The sequence below is a fragment of the Phasianus colchicus genome, chromosome 2 (genome assembly GCF_987193195.1).
Source record: "Phasianus colchicus chromosome 2, bPhaCol1.hap1.1, whole genome shotgun sequence".
Classification (NCBI taxonomy): Eukaryota; Metazoa; Chordata; class Aves; order Galliformes; family Phasianidae; genus Phasianus; species Phasianus colchicus.
Window position 1 is genome coordinate 29,559,586 of NC_143437.1, and position 19,363 is coordinate 29,578,948.

The following is a 19,363-nucleotide window of genomic DNA, read 5'->3' on the forward strand; positions in this document are numbered from 1 at the left end:
TGTAGCATTCTGCAGAGATAATGCTTTGGCCAGACCACTGTCCATATCCTTGTTATTCCAACTATTTCATCTGATCTGCTGCTTAACTGTATCAAGCCTTTCCCTGCCAAACATATAACTCAACTGAACCAGTAACACCTGCTAGCCTCTCCAAGGCACACTCCAGTAACTTTCCCTGCTTTCTCACATGCAGTAGAAATTAACCCACTTTTCTTACCCATGTTTTAGATCTTGTCTCACTGTTTATACAGCAGCTGGATTCTAATATCACAGCCATTATAAATATGCAACCTTCCTCACTTAGTTGTTCTTCTTTCTTTCTGTCATATCACTAAGATATGCTGAAAATGTGCTTGGTTTTTCAATACAGACAAACTCCCCACATCTCACAGAAAAGTGAACAGCTTCCTGCACAGTACACAGATGATAAGTTTTTATTAAGCTGCAATAATTCTATTTGATGTGTGTCTCAATACAGCTTTTTTCATCAGTGTTGTAGATTACAACTTACATCTTACAAAATATATCTATGAGGACTAAGCTAACATTCAGTATGCAATTATTCTATCCCTGCATGCCTGGCAGTGCAGGAACATTGACAATGAAAAGTAGAGTCTAATAAATTGACACATTTATGGAACAAGTCGTCCTGCCTTAAATTAAATCTCTGCAGAAGATGATCTCAGAGAGATACCCTCAGACCAGACTGCAGATTCCAGCTCTCACTCCCAGACAACCACCCTATCACACATGCACTGATTTTCACAGCGCCCAGAGGAGTAGGCCAGCCTTCACTGTGGTAGGGTGCACCCAGCAACACACACCTTGTACCCTCTCACTGCACTCATGTAGATTTCAGTACAAATCTGTTACAGCCCACCTCCTTGCCAAGGATGGGGAACTACACAGTTTGCAATTATTCACTACTCAGAGAAACAGATTGGCTGCTATTATGAAATAGCCGCCTCCCACACACCTCAGCTTTTAGAAACACAAGCCATTCTGCTACTTCTCAAAAGCATATTTTGTGTCCTACATGGAAAACAGTGATCTGCTTATTATTAAGCCCAAATAAGGAATTCAAAGTGTATGAGCCATCCAGTGTCTACTCAGTTCATGAAGCAACATGCCTTAATGAGAAAAACAGCTACTCCAAGTCAGGCCAGTAGTAATTTAATTAAACATTCAATGATACATTTCCTATTAATTGGTAACGGCTAACTGAATAAGAACATAAGCTGACTAATAGGATAGAAATGAAAGTTACATACCTAATTTTTTAAGCTCGTATCTTTTTGCCATAAATTAAACAGTGTTAACACTGAGCTAACAGCCTAACTGGGAGAGACAGTTCCAGCTATCCCATTACTGACTGCAAAATGCCCTGAGCAGACAAGCTCAAGCTAATAGTTGTTACAGTAAGGACCAACAGTACATGTGCTTACATTTTCTTAGAGGTAGGTACAAGGAATAGTGAGAAAGCATAGATCTGAGTGTAAACTCTCATTATAAGCTACTTAATTATCAAAAACAGCTAGCGAAGAGTCTCACTGTTACATCTTGCCTTAGAAGGATGAATTTTGCAACAAGAATTTCTTCTTTCTAGAATGAGATGAGGAAATTCACAGATTTCTCAGCTAGAGATAACTCTACTGTTGTTAATAAGGATTCTTCTAACTTACTTCTAAAGGTGCAGGTTCTTCTAATTGTGGCATCTTATCAAGCTCCCATTTGAAATGAGAGAACGAAGCAATGCAGCAAGCAGAGCAAGATTTAAGCAGGAGGCTTGACTGAAACAACAAGTACTGCTCGTAGAAATTCTGTTGTGCCTCAGACAGAAACTCACATTTGCTCCTCACTGTCACTGTACTTGTCTTCATTACTCTTTCTCCCCTCAATATTTTCCAAATAAATTGTGTTAAGACTGTCAGAGTCCAATCCCAGTCTCTCTCAATCTCTTGTCATGACTGTCAGACTGGCATCCGCATGGCTTCACTAACAATCATGGTGGCTCTTTCATGGCATTTTGGGAAGCAGGTGAGGAGCTGTAAACCCAGCAGAGATGTGTGCTGAGAAAAAATAACAGGAGGAAGAAGGGATGGGAGACTTGTACGGGAAGAAGCAGCCCTCCTCTGTTGCTGCCTGCTTCAAGAATGAGATGAATCCGTTTAATCTCTGGTTTGATGACAGCTTTTGAGGCACTCAATCAGTTTTTTTCTTTTTCATAAAGAACTCATCCCACTGACAGACTGACATTTACGATCTCAACTGCCTGTCCAAACACCAGTAACAGTAATAATTAATGAACCCTCAAACTTCACTGCCATCTACTCCAAAACCATTTTAAAAGCAGCATGAGCTGTTAAAACCTCTGTCCGTGAAGAGCCTCACACAGGTACAGACAGTACCTACGTAACAAGGATTAACTCCAGTTTGAGCAATGCTCTGTCACCAGCTTCTAGGGCTGTTTCTCCCATTTTTCCTCATTATTCCATTTTTAGATGAGGGATTACTTAATTCCCTGGCATGTTGACTATGCATTATAAACATCTAGAGGAAACTGCTTCTTTACAAATCTTTCCCATTACATTTACCAGAATCATTATTTAAAATCATCTCCTCTACTTCAACTGAACCTAAAATTAACACAGTTATACCACAGTTACATGCTTGTCGACTACTAATGAAGAGTGAAAAGTTCAAGATTAACATCTTAGAAGCTGAGTTTGACAGCTAGGACTACAATTCTTCCCTGCTGCTGTTCAATGCTGTGAAAACCTTTATTTTCAATCTCTGGTATTTGCATTGAGATGAGCATCTTAATCCCAAGTGTAATCAAAACTGCACGTTAAGACTGTCAGAAACCTGAGCGCACATCTCTCTGGAAGCACTTAAATTTATTTTGGAAATCCACTTCAGATTTTCTTAAAACACTACAGATGTCTCAAATTCTTAGACAAAGCCTTAACAATTGTGTGGTAACAACCACACAATCTCTTTTCTACTATCGCTGCAGTGTCCTTAGCATCACCGTTTCATTCATTTATTTCCCCTCTTCATATAGTTTTAAAGTGATGGGGATGCAGTAATGCAGCCTCACTGTTGAGAGGCTATTGAAACAGCCCCTACAAAAGTCAAGTCCTGTCAGTCCCTTCTTTGCTTCAGAAAGCTTCTAATGAAATCACCACAGAGACTACAAGTAACCCCAAGAAGCAGTGTTACAGAAATGATTTCCGTACCAATTCACAAAACCACAGCAGTTGTTTCCTGCAGCTCTTGTAAGTAAAAACAAAAATGAACAAATTGTAGCCTAGTTGTTTGGGATACACACAATGGGAAGAGTTACTCTAAGATATTCCAACTGTAAAACATCACAAGTGAGCCAGTAAAACTCACCGCCTCCCCTTTGCCAATCTATTACCATTAGCATACACTTTCAGGAGAACAGAGGAATGTGATCACTTAAACAATTTCATTAGGTATTTAATTTATACATTAGAAAGCACTTTAAAAAAATTTTTTTTTACTTTGATTTTTTTTTTACTTTTTTTCAAACTGTAGGTGACGTCCAGCACTAAGACAAGTTGCCCAGAGGGGTTGTGAGGCTCCATTCTGAGGGTACCCAAAATCTGACTGGATAAGATCATCTCCATAGGACCCTCCCACCCTCTGCTATTCTGTGATGATATGATTTCTAAATGGGAGAATGTGTCTATATATATGAAATATATATTGCACCAATATATAAATATAAGCACTAGCTCCTTCTTACCTCTCTTACATTTCCTCCTCTAAGCCTGTATTGTTGGTACTATTATCAGTCAAAAGGAAGCATGCTGTACTGCAGTGTAACTTAATGAGCCCGTTAACTGCCATCTCTAATGAAACGGAAGAGGCTCATCCAGAACCAGCAACATAAATGAATGAAATGCAAGTTGAAAATAGTACGACTAACAGGGATAACACAGGATACTGCATGCATTTTATGTAAGTTATAATTAGAGTGTGAAAATGCATATTATTCCTTCCTGTCAAGAAATTTCATAATTGCTAAATTAAGCAAATAGTGAACTAGTTTTCATCTCATATGTAGGCTTCAGTACTATGTCTGTTTCATGGTTAAATTCTTGCATTACTCCCTTCCTCGTACATCTTTGATGTCAGGATGTCTTCAGTTAATGGAAATATTAATTTATTTCTTAAACATTTTTACTTATACACCAATTCAAACAAGTACGTATTTAAATGTACTCAGGCACTCGTACTGTCCAGTTCCTTGTTTGTTTAAAAGCTGAAGCCAGAGAGGGTCATTCCCTGACTCACATCAAAGCGTGATGCCTCTACGTTTCCGGAGCCCTCAACAACTGATTGGTTTGCAAAGGCAGAGGAAGCTGGCTAGTGCTGCTGAGCTGTCAGCCTAGTGCTTGCTGCCCATCTCTTGTTGGGGGCGTGAACAGCTGAATGAAATATTTGTACGTTATGCTTTTTAGAAATTATACCTTAGCAACTTTGGGTTAGAGTTGGAGAAAGGATAAAGGCAGATTCAGTTCAACACTGAATCATAAGAACAAGATTATTAAGTGAAGGAATAATGCACAAATATCAAGAGCTAAGTGGAAAAACAGAACCACAAAAAGGAAGGAAAAAACCACAACACAGAAATATGTATGATGAAAGAAAGATGAAGGTCAAATGCAGACATCTCTGCCATTCCACAGCACCTGAAGACTACGCGCCAGTATTCAAATATAGAATCACAGAATCATAGAATCACAGAATCAAAGTTGGAAACGACCTGCAAGATCATCTAGTCCAACTGTCTTTATATTACCACTGCTACCACAAGCACTAAACCATATCTCGCAGCTCCTCATCCAGACACCTCTTGAACACTGCCAGGGACGGCGACTCCACCACCTCCCTGGGCAGCCATTCCAGTGCCTGACCACTCTGAGAGAAAAAGTTTTTCCTTACATCTAACCTAAACCTCCTCTGGTACAACTTGCAGCCATTTCCTCGGGTCCTGTTTGTTGCCTGGGAGAAGAGGCCAAACCCCTCCTCACCACAACCTCCCTTCAGGAAGTTGCAGAGTGCAATGCGGTCTCCCCTGAGCCTCCTCTTCTCCAGACTAAACAATCCCAGCTCCCTCAGCCACTCCTCATAGGATTTTTGCTCCAGACCCCTCACCAGTTTCGTTGCCCTTCTCTGGACACGCTCCAGGGCCTCAATGTCTTTCCTGTAGTGAGGGGCCCAAAACTGAACACAGTACTCGACGTGAGGCCTCATCAGTGCTGAGTACAGGGGGATGATCACCTCCCTGCTCCTGCTGGCCACACTATTTCTAATGCAGGCCAGGATGCCATTGGCACTCTTGGCCACCTGGGCACACTGTCAGCTCATGTTCAGCCGAGCATCAGCCAACACCCCCAGGTCCCTTTCCTCTTCACAGTCATCCAGCCACTCATCCCCAAGCCTGTAACGCTGCATGGGGTTATTGTGGCCAAAGTGCAGGACCTGGCACTTGGCCTTGTTGAACCTCATCCTATTCACCTCAGCCCAGCGATCCAGCTTATCTAGATCCCTCTGAAGGGCCTCCCTACCCTCAGGCAGATCCACACCACCTCCCAACTTGGTGTTATCTGCAAACTTACTGAGGGTACACTCAATCCCCTCATCAAGGTCATCAATAAAGATATTCAACAAGATGGGCCCCAGTACTGACCCCTGGAGGACACTACTTGAAACAGGTTGCCAGCTGTACTTAACTCCATTAACCACTACCCCTTGGGCACGGCCCTCTAGCCAGTTTCTTACCCAAAGGAGTGTGTACTTGTCCAGGCCACGGGCAGCCAGTTTCCCCAGATGCAGCCTGTGAGAGACCATGTCAAAGGCTTTAATGAAGTCTAGTAGACTACATCAACAACCCTTCCCTCATCTACCAGTCTGGACATCCAGTCATAGGAGGAGATGAGATTGGTCAAGCATGACCTGCCTTTCATGAAGCCGTGCTGGCTGGGCTCGATCCCCTGGACACCACACACGTGCTTGTGCAATCTCACCTAAGATGATTTGCTCCATTACTTTTCTCGGAACCAAGGTCAGGCTAACAGGCCTATAGTTTCCCGGATCCTCCTTTCAGCCCTTCTTGAAGATGGGAGCCATATCAGCAAGACTCCAATCCTCTGGGATCTCTCTAGTTAACCAGGAGTGCTGATAAATGGCCGAGAGCGGCTCGGCAATCACCCCCGCCAGCTCCCTCAGCACCCGAGGGTGTAGGCCATCAGGTCCCATGGACCTGTGACAGTCCAGATGGAAGAGGAGCTCTCTGACTGTCTCCACCTGAATCGCTGGGGGTATATTCTGAGTAGCGTCCCAGACTTACAGATCAGGGCATAAAATGCCCAGAAGATAACTGGTCTGGCTATTAAAGGCAGATGTAAATAAGGTGTTGAGGACCTCAGCCTTCTCCTTGTCCTCAGTGGCCACATTCCCTGCTGCATCAAATATAGGATGAAAATTATTCTTGGTTCTTCGTTTGCCATTGATATATTTATAAAAGGATTTTGTACTGTCTTTTACTGCAGTGGCCAATCTGAGTTCAAGTTGGGCTTTTGCCTTCCTAACTTCCTCCCTGCATACCTTAGCTACTCCCTTGTAATCTCTCCAAGTAGCCTGTTCCTTCTTCAAGAGGATGTAGACTCTCTTTTTCTCCCTGAGCCTCAACAGTAGTTCCCAGCTCATCCACACAAGTCGTCTACCCCTGCGGCTCGCCTTATGGCACTCAGGGACAGCCTGTTCTTGTGCCTTTAAGATTTCCATCTTGAGGAGCGTCCAGGCTTCCTGGACCCCTTTACCCTAAAGAAGCAACTCCCAAGGGACCTGTTCTACAAGCACCCTGAACAGATCAAAGTCTGCCCTCTGGAAGTTCAAGAAAGTAGTTTTGCTGGTCACTTTTGACACCTCCAAGAATAGAGAATTCTACAATTCCATGGTCACTCTGCCCAAGATGGTCCCCAGCCTTCACTTCTCCCACCAGTCCTCCTCTGTTAGCAAAGACCAGGTCAAGCAGGGCACCACCCCTGGTAGACTCTCCTACCAGTTGCATACTGCTTCTTCCTCTGTGCTGTATTATATTTCCAACATATATCAGGGAAGTTGAAGTCTCCCATGAGAACAAGTGATGGCGATTGCGTGACTTCTGTGAGCTGCTCATAGAATGCTTCATCCAAATCTTCATCCTGGTTAGGTGATCTATAACAGACCCCCACCAAGATGTTGCCCCTACAGGCCTTCCCCCTGATCCTTACCCACAGACATATGGGTACATATACATATTCATATATATGAATACATCCATGCAAACATGTGCAAATAGATACTGGATCAGGTAAAAATGGGAAATTCAAAAGCATTCACCCAGATCATAACTTTTGTTTTTGCTGGCTTTAATTGAGAGCCCTCGTACTCTTTGTGGAGCTCTCTAAAATTGGATTAATATTAATAGATAACACTATAAATACTGCAGATTTGCTACTCAATTCAAGACTGTGTAAGTAAGCAGCGCTGCTCTGCTTCAAAATCCTAGTAGTATACTCTAACTATGTCCTCATCAATCAAATGGTACACAGTATTCAGGAAGGCAATTCTTCAAACGAATAGCCCAGAAACTAGTTCTGTATAAAAACTCCTTGCTCTGTTATTTTTCATTCACAAGCATACCCTTCCCCCATCGGCATAACGAGGATTTTCCAAGGCTAAAACACAGATTCAGAAGAGGAATTGTAAAGAGCTCCTGCCTGCCAGTTGTGAAAAAAAATACATATTTCTAATATTTGTCTTTCAAAAAATCTTATTTGTCATTAACTGTAGAACCTGAGTGATGCCATTAGCAACAGAAACTTTGCAATGAGATACTATTGTTCCAAGGTCTGGATCTGATTAATGTTTAGAGAAATACCTAAGAGCTCTTGTGTTTTGATTAAGAAAAAAGATACCGAATGCATTAAATGCAGGTTCTGAAATGTACAGCTAATCTACTTCCAAATTCATTTTCAATTCAAGCATTTTACATAAAACTTAAAGATCAGTTTATATTTTGATTGTGTTAGTTTCTTCGAGCAATTTCATGGGAAAAATGCAACCGTCCTGGCACAGAATACAATTTCTGCAGACCTTATTGCTGACTGCAAGATACCAGAACTCAGGCTGTTTTAGTGGAAAGCTCTTACTGTTTTGAAAGGGGATATTTAGGAAGCATCTCAACTAACTTGAACGGAAGACCACATTTCCACTAGGAAAGTAGAACAGACCATAGAAAATAAGTTGCAACAGTAATACATAAGACAGTGTATGTACATCTAGTTTGTTTTGAACCTTCTTTTGTTCCAAGATACTGGTCTCATTAGTTATTTCCTGCAGTTTACTTTATGGATAATTACTTGGAAATTAAATAGGAAAAAAAGTAACTTCTTTGCATAACAATTACTTAACAGAATTCTAAGGAAATTCTCATTATTTTCCCCCTGTTCATGCTCAGCACCCTTCAAAGAGACTCTAAAATTACTTCTATGTATTTTAAAGTCCTCCTGAAACTTAACTTCTAAATAGAAAATAGGGAACACTTATACTGAAGCGCTCTGATGCTCACTGAAATTGTCAGTTAGTAAATATGAGTGGCTGTGCATTTTTAAATGTGTTTGAGGATAAATAATTAAAACTAAACTGGTTCAACAAGCCTCCAGTGCAATAAAATGCCAAGTAAAAAAAGATAAAAGCTGTATTTCTCATTTCTAAAGCCCATCTTTAACAAAATCATCTTCCTGATCTGAATAGGTCAGGATGTTGGATTTGTGAACTTCAGTATTTGACTGGATGAACTGACAAGGTGGGACAGATCCCAAATAGCTGTGACAGCGGCCAGGAGACCTTTTGGTCACTTCCACATTAAAAATAGTATTGTTCTTAAATTCTAGTTCATCAAAGTGCTTTCTTCCTCTCCTTGTGGGTGAGAAAAAACTTGTTTCTCACAAGCTAAAGATACCCCAACAGCCAAAATCTACTGAAATTGGTACACATTTCTGCTGCTTAAACCAGATAACACTTCAGAATATCCTTTTCTGCACAAAGTAGCTGAATACAGCTATGCTGATCTACCACACTACAAGGAACGAGCAGTCTTATTTCTAAAGTTTTCCTGTTGTCATCAGAAAGTATACATCAGTAATGTATAGGGATATCATATCTGACTGTCTCACGTGCACTTAAAAGCATTAACCTGTTCTGATACAATTACCAACAACACAATGTCATAAAATGGTAAACAATATTAAGTATATGAATTACCATATTCATCTACTAATCCTGTTCCATAACAGTGACTTTACATTTTAAGGCCTGCAGTAGCCTGTCATAAATTGCTCTGTCAGACCGATTAGACAAAAGGATTATTCCCAAAGTCGGAATTGTTAGCTCACACAGACTCAAGACACGTGTTGTCCTACTGGCCACTAGAACTGTCTGGCTTCCTCACTTTATACACAGCACATAGGAAAACAGGAACACAAAGAACCAGCAGGTATGAAAGTCAATTTCAAATGAATGCCTACCGTGAACAGAATGAGCTTCCATTTGTCTTACTGTAGTGTAGTTTGACATAAGTAGTTATAAATATTCCCATCCTAAAATCTTCAGAAAATTTAAAAACATATCTATTTATTTTATCCCGTTTGTACTGAGTAGCTGAGGCTGGAAACCAGTGTTTTCACATGCTGTCATGCTGCTGCAAACCTTTTCATTTCTAAATGTAGTATTTTTTCCAATACTCCAGCAGAAAATTCCATTCAGAAGTACATGGCATTAACGTATGAACTATGAAGATTCTTGCAAAACTTCTCTTTAGATTAAAGGAAGTACAGGCTAAATTTCAAGGCATTTTTTCTCCATGGCTTTGTAAAGAGATGATTTAGATGTCTGGTACAGAAGTGTGCTAGACACTGTGATAGATGAAAGATCGTGACAGACCTTTCTGTGAATATTACCAATTACTGTGTGCTAACAAGCTCTTAAAAACCTTCCCAGGAACAGCTGAAGTTTTTGTAACTCATAGGCAAGGATCATCACAGCTACAGCTGACTTTTAACAAACTTTTTGATATATTGACCCCAAATTCACCCCTTCAGATTCTCCAGCCACACCGGTTATGACCCATTTAATCTAAAAACGCATGTGAGATGTTTAGTGTAAAAGACAACCATACCCATATTATTAATGAATGAGGGGCATTTTTTAAAAATTGAGTAAGGTGATACTGAGAATAAATCTTACAATTGCAGCAAATCTTTAACGCTGTTTAGTGATGCAACTATTACGATCCTTACCATTAGATGGATTTTAATGTACAATAATTGTAACAATTTGAGAAGGCTCTTAGATAACCAATACTGGAAACTGATGTAAAGTATATGTACAAAAGCCATCAAGTTTCTTCGAACAGCAGGGGAATCGGATCTGTCTATCCAGATGCATATGGAAGCACAGAACAGACATTACAACACATCACAGAAATAGGCAATAAGATGAAACAGTAAAAACCCATCAACATACATCATCTGATCACAGTACAGTGTCATCTCCCAGCCTCTATTAGCTCTTGCTGCATCGGTGCAAGTCCCAGATACTTTATCCTGTTTATAATTGCTGATGAGCAATAATAAGGCCTCCATGCCTCAGCTCCTGTCCGTTCCACTTCAGAGCTCACCTATTAGGTTATAACTTTTATTTACAGCCTTGCTTGATGTGCTGCTCTATTAGAGTACAGCTGGAAACTGAGCAGGGGAAAAAAAAAAAAAGAGTATCTCTAATGGACACTATTATTGCCAGGGCTGTGTGATTTATAGTGCTTCTTGAAGGCTGTTCTATCATCGCTTTTCTTTTGGTGAGAGAGCTCAAAGAAGGTTGGATTTCTAACACAGTGCCCTCCAAAAGTCAAACACTGAAGAATATCTTAGAATACCTTAGAAGTCCCTTGAAACAACAACAGTAAAATATCTCCAAATTGTTTTAATGGTATCAACTCTCTTCACTAAGCTTTTGTACAGCCTTTACTCAGGCATTTAGCACTTCAGATGAATAAAAGAAGTCTAATTAGTGGTGGACCAGGTCTTTTTGTACTTACTCAACTCATACCAATTGATTAAAAAAAGAAAGAACTAATGGCTTTTTGGAGATGCCTGTTGTTGAAAATGTGTAATATCCATACTTTCACAGCCTGTCCTTTCTATAACTCCAAAAAGACTGTTGTGGTGATAGCTGAGGTTCAGTCTCAAAGTATTATTATAAGACATCAATAAACCCAAATCTTCAAAAAAGGACCGTGCATCTGCATGACTGTTAATGCAATCTTTGCATCTTCTAGACTCAAATCTCATACTAGAAAAGACACAGAGCATACAAGATACTGTGATCTGGCACAAGACAGATACCACCACAGCCATCTAGGACAGATACCCTAATAAAATGTGAGTTTGCTGCCCATATACCTGCACAGAGTACTAAAGATGTTTCATGAGCCGTAAGTGAGAAACCGTGTACCTGAAAACTCCCCAACTTTAGGGATACAATCTACAAATTGACTTTATTATTTCAATAGTCTGCTTCGACTCGTCTCTCTACCATACAATTTAAAATAGTTTGAGCACACTGCAATGGCTCCACTGATTTTCTTCAGTTTTCTTTAAGCTGTGTGATATTGTTTTAAAATCTGGCTGTTTTGAATTGCACATAAAATCATCTTTAGGTTCCACAGCAGAAAAAGAAGAGCAACATGCTACTTAGTGCTCGCTTTCACAACACAGGAACCCAATACAAATGGAATCTGGATGCCCTTTCAACTAAAGCAAGCCTCAGAGAACCTGCCATCAATCATAATAATATTTAGCCATTAAGAAACAAGTCAAAACACAAGAAAAGCTGTACATCAGGCCACGGTCCCATCTTTATTTCCTACAAAACCTTCAGACTACTGACTCTCCAAAACCTTCAAGGCACCATCCAAACTAATAACTGCAAGTCTTTACTCATTCTTTTCATTATAATCCTTGTCTTATGGGCACACTTTGGAATATAAATACTTTTTACCACAGCAGTGATTCTGGCAAAGAGGAAGGAAAAAGAACAAAAGCAGACACCGCTATTTGGTGTCATAACACCATTTTTTATCTGCAGAGCTCCTTCAGCACACAAGCTGACAACTGCATGAGGTAAAAACTGTTTTTTCGTAAGGGAACTTTCCCCATGTCTTGACAGATTTATTGTTTTGATCTTTCTTCAGTGGTTACATTAATGCTAATAAAATATGAAAGGTTTATGCCTTCCTTAATATCCTCCTGACGGGAACCTGCATGCAACATATGTAGGTCAGATTTCTAATTTTCCGTCTCAAATGCTGATATATGGCAGACTTTAGGGAAAAACTATGCTTGAAGGGAAAAAGAATCACACAAATGAATTCCACCAAAACATTCTTCCTTCAAAGTGCTCCAGAGCAGAAGAAATGTTGAATTCTTACTGAAGAGAGGTTTATATGCAATATGTGGTATTGAAATACATTGCTTGTATTCACCTAAATAATGTCCTACGAAGGGAGACTAAATGGAACTGAATGTAGTGTGAAACATCCATCCACACAGTCTGCTTCCCACGTCTGAAGATGTCATATCACTTCTGGCAAACATATTGTACCCAGTGGTTTCTCTCAATTCCCACATTCCTACCTAGACTCCTAAAAGCAGACTTAGAAAAGATTTTTATTTCTTTTCTAGATGGCACTGAAAAGTAGACTGAAAAGACAAGCTCTGTAGCAAAGTGTAACTCCTGGTAACAGGTTTATTAATGTAAGGGATAACAAACAAGATATGCAGATTACTGAGCATTTAATGAAGGAAAACAAAGCAATATAGAGCCATTAGCATTAGTTGACTGAAATCTGTGGCATCAGATTAAGATATCCTTATTTCTCGTTAAACACAAAATCAAATGATTAACACACAGACATACAAAATGCCAAACACTGGCATAAACTAATAATAAGAAATCTACTGAGAAAAGTTAGCCAACCACTTCATGGATATTTTCCAACATATCTAGTAACTTCAATGGCTTTGTTCTAAGAAGCTCTTACTGCTCCCATACGGCACTGCAAATAAAGGACTGATTTGCCTTTTTGCTAATCATATGTGCATTTATTTTATTAATATTCATTCAGTCCTCTGTTTTCAATATGTATGACATCACAGAAAGCTTTTTAATTACCCTGCAATGAAAACTGGTGTTAAATTTTACAATAATTAACATACAAAGAAAATACAATTTAGTAATACCATGACTGAAGCAGAGTAGTTTGCAAGGAAAATAGAAGCAAACACTTGTGTTTATTTAGACATGCTTCCACATAAGGGAAACCCAGTCTTCATACTCTGGAGAAACTATATCCAGCACCTTCCAATGCCAAACTTAAAAAGTTCTTGGGCAAACAATATTCACAACAATGGCACAGCTTACCATACATCATCTGAGAGCTCTGAGTCTGCAGGATAACATAGCTTTTCTTAAATTGAATCCACTGCATACTGAGCCAGTTAATAACATGCACACATGGAATAATCATACTTCAGCCAAATATATGATAGCTAGAAAGACTTTTTGAAAGAATGACCTCTGAGGAAATTTATCTTACACTTCTAAAGAATTAGAGCCCTTTATCAAGACAACCCTTCCCTTCTGCATCCAATACAGCTAAATTAATATATAAATGTAAATGCAGGCAATATCTATTTTGGAAGTAGACCCAGCTAGAATTCCTAGCTAGGAAGTAGACCTAGCTAGAATGTAACTACTATATAGATGCCTTTCATTGCCTCTCCACAGGAGGTTAAGGCTTTCCACAACAGTGCTAGTGGAAAGGGTTGCATGAGCTCTCCTTACACACTGCAAAACCAAAGCCTGAAAAATGTCTGAGCCAACACAGATAGCTTGGATGCCTGCCTGAGCAAGCACTGGTATGATTCTTTATGACGGATCTGTTGCAGATGCAGCAACTTCAGCCTGGCAGTGACCTACCACATCACTAACAGTAGCTCTGTGACAGATTATCTAATCTATATCCTCCATGTAGAATTAAAATCACTGTTAAGAACCCAAAGCAGGAAAAATTTAGTCTTGATCAGAGAAAACATCAGCTTTCTGTACTGCATTTTCAACCAGAAAACTCCCAACAGCTTTATATTTGATATTTCAAATTCAAAGGGGAGAATTTCCAGAATAATACAGTATTTGCTACACTTAAACTAGCTACTTCTGTATTTCTAAGGCAGCCAAAGCTAACTGAAAACATACTATGTTTAATGACTTACACTTAACAGGGCTCTGCCACACAACTACTTTATATAAAATGACAGCAAATCAACAATGTTTATTTTCAATTTGGCATTCTCTAGATATAGTTACTAGCTTTGATCATTAAGCTATAATCATACAGCTACATATTATACAAAACCCTACTCCTTAATCCCCCAGAAACACATACCTGAGTCACAAGATCTTTTGGTAGGTGTGGTTAATGAGGCATGAGCTGTACCTGTGCATGGCCCACCTGCAAACAGAGAACATTTTAAGTCTCAAAATGCCATTTAATGCCATTTATATTTAACACTTAAAACCACATCAAGATTATACTTAGAAATATAAATTAAGCTGACAAACAGTTGTCTTCAGAAGAACAAATGAAAGTATCTACTACTCTCAGTATTTCCTTCCTAGTGAAATCCGAATGTCTTCTACTGAAAGAACAGATAAGAAGCTGGAGCAAAGAGATAAGCTGTATTATACGTCAATATTTTAAGAGAGTTTTAAGAAAATATCACTGTAATTGTGATTTTTCTATTGTTGACAAAGGTGCTATTTATGTTGGAATAAAGCTAGAAATTTAGCTAAACAATCTAAAACTAACACACAGGAAGAACTGAGCACTTCCTTGATGTCAACAGAAACCCTGACACTGACTCTAGTAAGATAATGACTTTGCTTCTTATCTTGTTCTCATTATGTTTTCAAAGTGCAGCACAGGCATACATTAATAAACTCTTTCCATGGTTAAGTTTTTTTTTGAGCTCTGGACTGTTCCCATTCATTTGGTGTCTGCTTGGTAGTAAATTACTTTCTGGCTTTTTTCTCAACATGCATCATCGCTGAAGAGTTCTCCAGAGATCTTGTTAAAATAGCAACCAATTCAGTGCATTCAGCAACTGGCAGGAATAATAAATAAAAATAAAACCTACACCGTGAAGCCAAGACAACCGACAGTAGCATTACCACTGGTAATGACATATCATAGCTTTGATAATTGGATATTATAAATTGGATGATGCTAGTTGGACTAGATGACCTTTAAAGGTTCCCTTCTGACTCAAACGACTCCATGATTCTATGGTCTAGTAGAGGTTTGGCTATCAAGATACCAATAATCAAGTTTGCATTGAATTTCTTCAATGTAAGTAATAGCATGCTGTCAATACAGCAGAGCTGAGTACAGTGGCAGGATAAGCTCTAATCTAAGTCTTCAACTGCCAAGAAATGCTTATTCCCTTTTTTATTTCCCTTCAGTTTTTGTAGATTTTGTTAGAAACACTGTGTATTTTGGAATACGTTTTTTTAATTATTTTTAAATTTGACCTGGTTGTAAACTGTTTGTTTCTTTTTATCTTTTCCCGAGATGCTCTGCCTTCAAGTTTTTCTTTTATTTCAACATATTTCTCCAATATTCCTCCAAGCAAAAGGCCTTGGTTACCAATCTACACTGTAAAACCCATGGTATCGTAGCACCATGAAAAGAAAGGAAAAGTAGGCAACAGGGAGGGAAAGACATAAGGGAATTATTGGGGTGCATTTGATTTAACTTCAATGCATTTGAAAGCAAAGATCTCACAGTTTTTAGAAGTTTTTCAGTGAAGGGCTTGAGTTTCCTGATCTCTCCAAAAAATCCACCTCGTAACATTTCTTAACAGTGCAATAGGTAATCTTTAATGTGATGGCAAGCTAAAGACAAGCTGGCAGTGGCTTGGCCTGCAAGCAAATGGCTAGACCCTGCTGGGACCATTCTAAAAATCACCATGTCAAAATTACCAGAAAATATTTACATTTGTTTGTATTTCAGCATCCAACTAAACATAAGATCTTTACTTGCCACTCTCAATACAATAGGCTAGTATCTATTCCGCATTTCCCTGTATTAGTTTTTCTTTCACTTAATCTTCTTTCATTAGGCATTACCTTCATATATCTTCAATTTGTATAGCCCAGTATTAGTTTCAACACAGAATATGTGGGGATTTGAATGCATACATGCTTAATAATTACAGGCACGCACAGTGCCTAATAAACAGTGAAGGCTCCCTGTCCTTTGCAGTGCTTCCTTCTGCTACTGTTTTTGTTGCATCATTAAAAATGTCATGCATAATTCAATGCTATGTAGTATGGGCTTGACTGTGCAATTCTGTGTGGAAGTCATTATATTGAATCTTTTAGTATACATAACACCCAGTACAGATACCTTAATACTATTTGAAATAAGGGAGTGCATTTTTCATAGTTTTGATAAAAATTCTGCATGAGAGCAAAGCAAAGTCAGCTACAGCAGAGCACCAGTGTTTTTTGGCTATACTCGAAAGTAGCTTACGACTTTGAGTGTTTCAGGATAGATCTGTACCTTTGTTCTGAAAAATAACTTTTTCAAGGGAATTTGACTCTGATACACAAAACACTTCAATGCACAGCGAAAGGCCACACGTCTAGCTTCTAACATAACACCCACAGGGCTGTAGATTTATTTTTTTCAGTATAACCAAGAGATTAAAATGGAAGAATAAAGATATCTTTCTATTCTATATCCAACTAACAGATTAAACAGTAGCTTCTGTTCCTATTTTTTCCAGTAGGTGCCTTCTGACATTTGCAACTCCTCTTCCAAACAAAAGCAGCTGCTGCTGAGCAATAATGCAGTTCTGAGAGTAGATGATTAAAAATGCAAAAATACTAAAAGCCACTGAAGAAATAATTGTGACAGTCACTGAATCTGCAAATTCAAACACTATTAAGAAAGGACAAAACAAAATCCTTTAACCTGAACACTATACAACATAGAATTGGTCTTGTTAATGCAGCTGCTATGTTTTTGGCTTCTCATACAACTAACTTTCTGTTAGATACTGTTAACAGTGCATCGATTGGGAAAAACAGGTCGTCAAATTACTAAGAACTATACAACTCAATGAATAAGCAAGCATTTAAAAACAAGTTTTCTCAGGAAAATCTCTGAAGTAGTAAGATTTATGTATTAACTGTATTTCAACATCTTTTATTAACTATTATAGTCTATTCTTATTTATTTATCCATGTTTATATGGACCTTCAGAATGCCTTTCCACATTGCTTACCTATCCTCCTAAAAGACTAACAATTGTCAAGCAGCACCCATCTTGCAGGACATGCTCTGAATGGGCATAGCCTGTTAAAGAACCTTCAGAATTGGGGAAGTAAAGCGAAGTGATTCAGACTTTCCTGTGCATGAAAAGAAGCAAAATACTACGGCAAACTCTCCTTGAACCCACCATATTTGAGCCAGGTGTACAGTACTTCGAAGCACAGCACTTTGAATGGTATCTATTGACCAGAGGAAAACTGCAGAATGGAGTGAAACCATGCTTATGTAAGAGCACAATAATACACTGAAACAATTACAGATAATACAAAATCAGTAAGCCAGATAATGAACAAACATGAAAATTAAGTTAAGGAGCATGAAGCTTTGTAAGGTTTGTTCCTCTCTGAGCACATCCGAATGCTGCTTTGAGCTTTCAGCACTGCGATGGTTCCTCCTCTCCAGAAAAAGACCAGCTCTGCCTATGCAACAGGCAGGAAGTGGGTGATCATAAAAGAGCAGAATATTCTTGAAAGGCAGCGTTGTTGCAAGGACAAGGAGAATTTTATTGCTATTTGCAATACAAGAAGAAAACATCTTTGAAAATCTGTCAAAACCAGTAATCTAGTAATGTACATTTGCTGAATCGGTAGAAATCTAATCTAATCTAATTAATCTCTACAATTGAGTTTGAAAACAGTCATTGATTACGAACACAAATACATAAACAAATGGGGATATAAATCTCTAAATTCAGTCTCCAGACAGACAGGATAGTCTCTATCAAAATAAAAACAAGACATTTTAGAGCACTTCACTACTTATCTGCTGCAGAACATGTAATTTATGTCACATCATTACCAAGCTGATAAGAGGATTATGTCACATACAAACATATACTTCTAAAAATTTAGTTGTACAAACGTGCCATTATTTATTCTTTGGATTTTTATCTATGTGCAGAAGGAAGCTTTTGCAGAAGGAAATGAAAACTGTAGTGCTTTGCTGCTGTTGGTGTATTTAACAACAGAAACAAAGGAAACAGCCACGATTCAGATTCCATTTGACAGTTGTCAGGCTCCATTAGTTGCTTTTCCTCAGTTTCCCCGTTTGTAAAGTAGACATGATACTTCCCTCCTTCATGGATAACATTTCAAGTGTAAAAATGTGCTTTTGAAATTGGTAATGAAATTATATTATTAGAAATACTTGTATATAACCTTGATAAGTGGGCAGTTCTAAACCCGCATTTGTATTATTTGGCTGAGTTTCTGTTTCATGTTCCAAGAAGTCCTTTCACTTAAATAAATGGGATCCTAGGATGCACTGTCTACTCTGCAATGTGAAGTGACTATAGATCAGAGAGAACAATTAACAGTGGTCTTATTCTGCTGATTTTCATTATATTTTGGAATTATCATGCCACAGACAAGGAAAGAAGTGTTCATTTCATCAATCTGTGGGCCAAATCTTTCTAGCTTATATGTTAAGAAATGTTTTTCAGGTGACACTGGGACTGTAAGGGTCAGTAAGGGTCAGATTAAAACTTAGAGAAAGATCCTCAAATAATGCTAAAGGCAACTCTTCTACTACACATAGTGTATTTTTTCTTATCAAATTTCTAACTCCCAAATGTTCTGCATTGGCACCAAATTTTAAGCAGCATTTCTCAGAAGGCAACTCCAATAGCATCCATTTCAGAACAGTTCTGTATTTTGAAGAATTGTTGTAGATCTCCAGACAAAATGTGCTTTAAAAAAATATAAAAACATCTTTTGTGATAAATGTTCAAGAAAAACCCACATTTAAAAAATGAAATGAAAAACTGAATTACTGTTAATTTAACATTAAACAGTAACAAAAGGCCCTTTTTGTACAGAGTACCTTTAAAGA

At 38.6% G+C, this 19,363-nt stretch overlaps 2 protein-coding genes across 3 annotated transcripts in view; one reads left to right on the forward strand and one right to left on the reverse strand.

The window, feature by feature from the left end:
• BTBD9 (BTB domain containing 9) overlaps nucleotides 1–19,363 on the forward strand; it is a 201,731-nt gene that overhangs the window by 177,506 nt on the left and 4,862 nt on the right. Inside the window, exon 14 of one of the 2 annotated variants that reach the window (XR_016464097.1) lies at nucleotides 1,691–3,548. The exons of the other annotated variant lie outside the window; for it this stretch is intronic. The gene's annotated coding sequence lies outside the window, so the exon portion shown is untranslated. Of the gene's footprint in view, nucleotides 1–1,690; nucleotides 3,549–19,363 lie in introns of those variants that run through there. 2 annotated transcript variants of the gene reach the window in all.
• ZFAND3 (zinc finger AN1-type containing 3) overlaps nucleotides 1–19,363 on the reverse strand; it is a 131,187-nt gene that overhangs the window by 18,237 nt on the left and 93,587 nt on the right. The window contains exon 5 of the mRNA XM_031594070.2: nucleotides 14,582–14,647. Coding sequence (XP_031449930.1) covers nucleotides 14,582–14,647 — 66 coding nt within the window. The remainder of the gene's footprint in view (nucleotides 1–14,581; nucleotides 14,648–19,363) is intronic.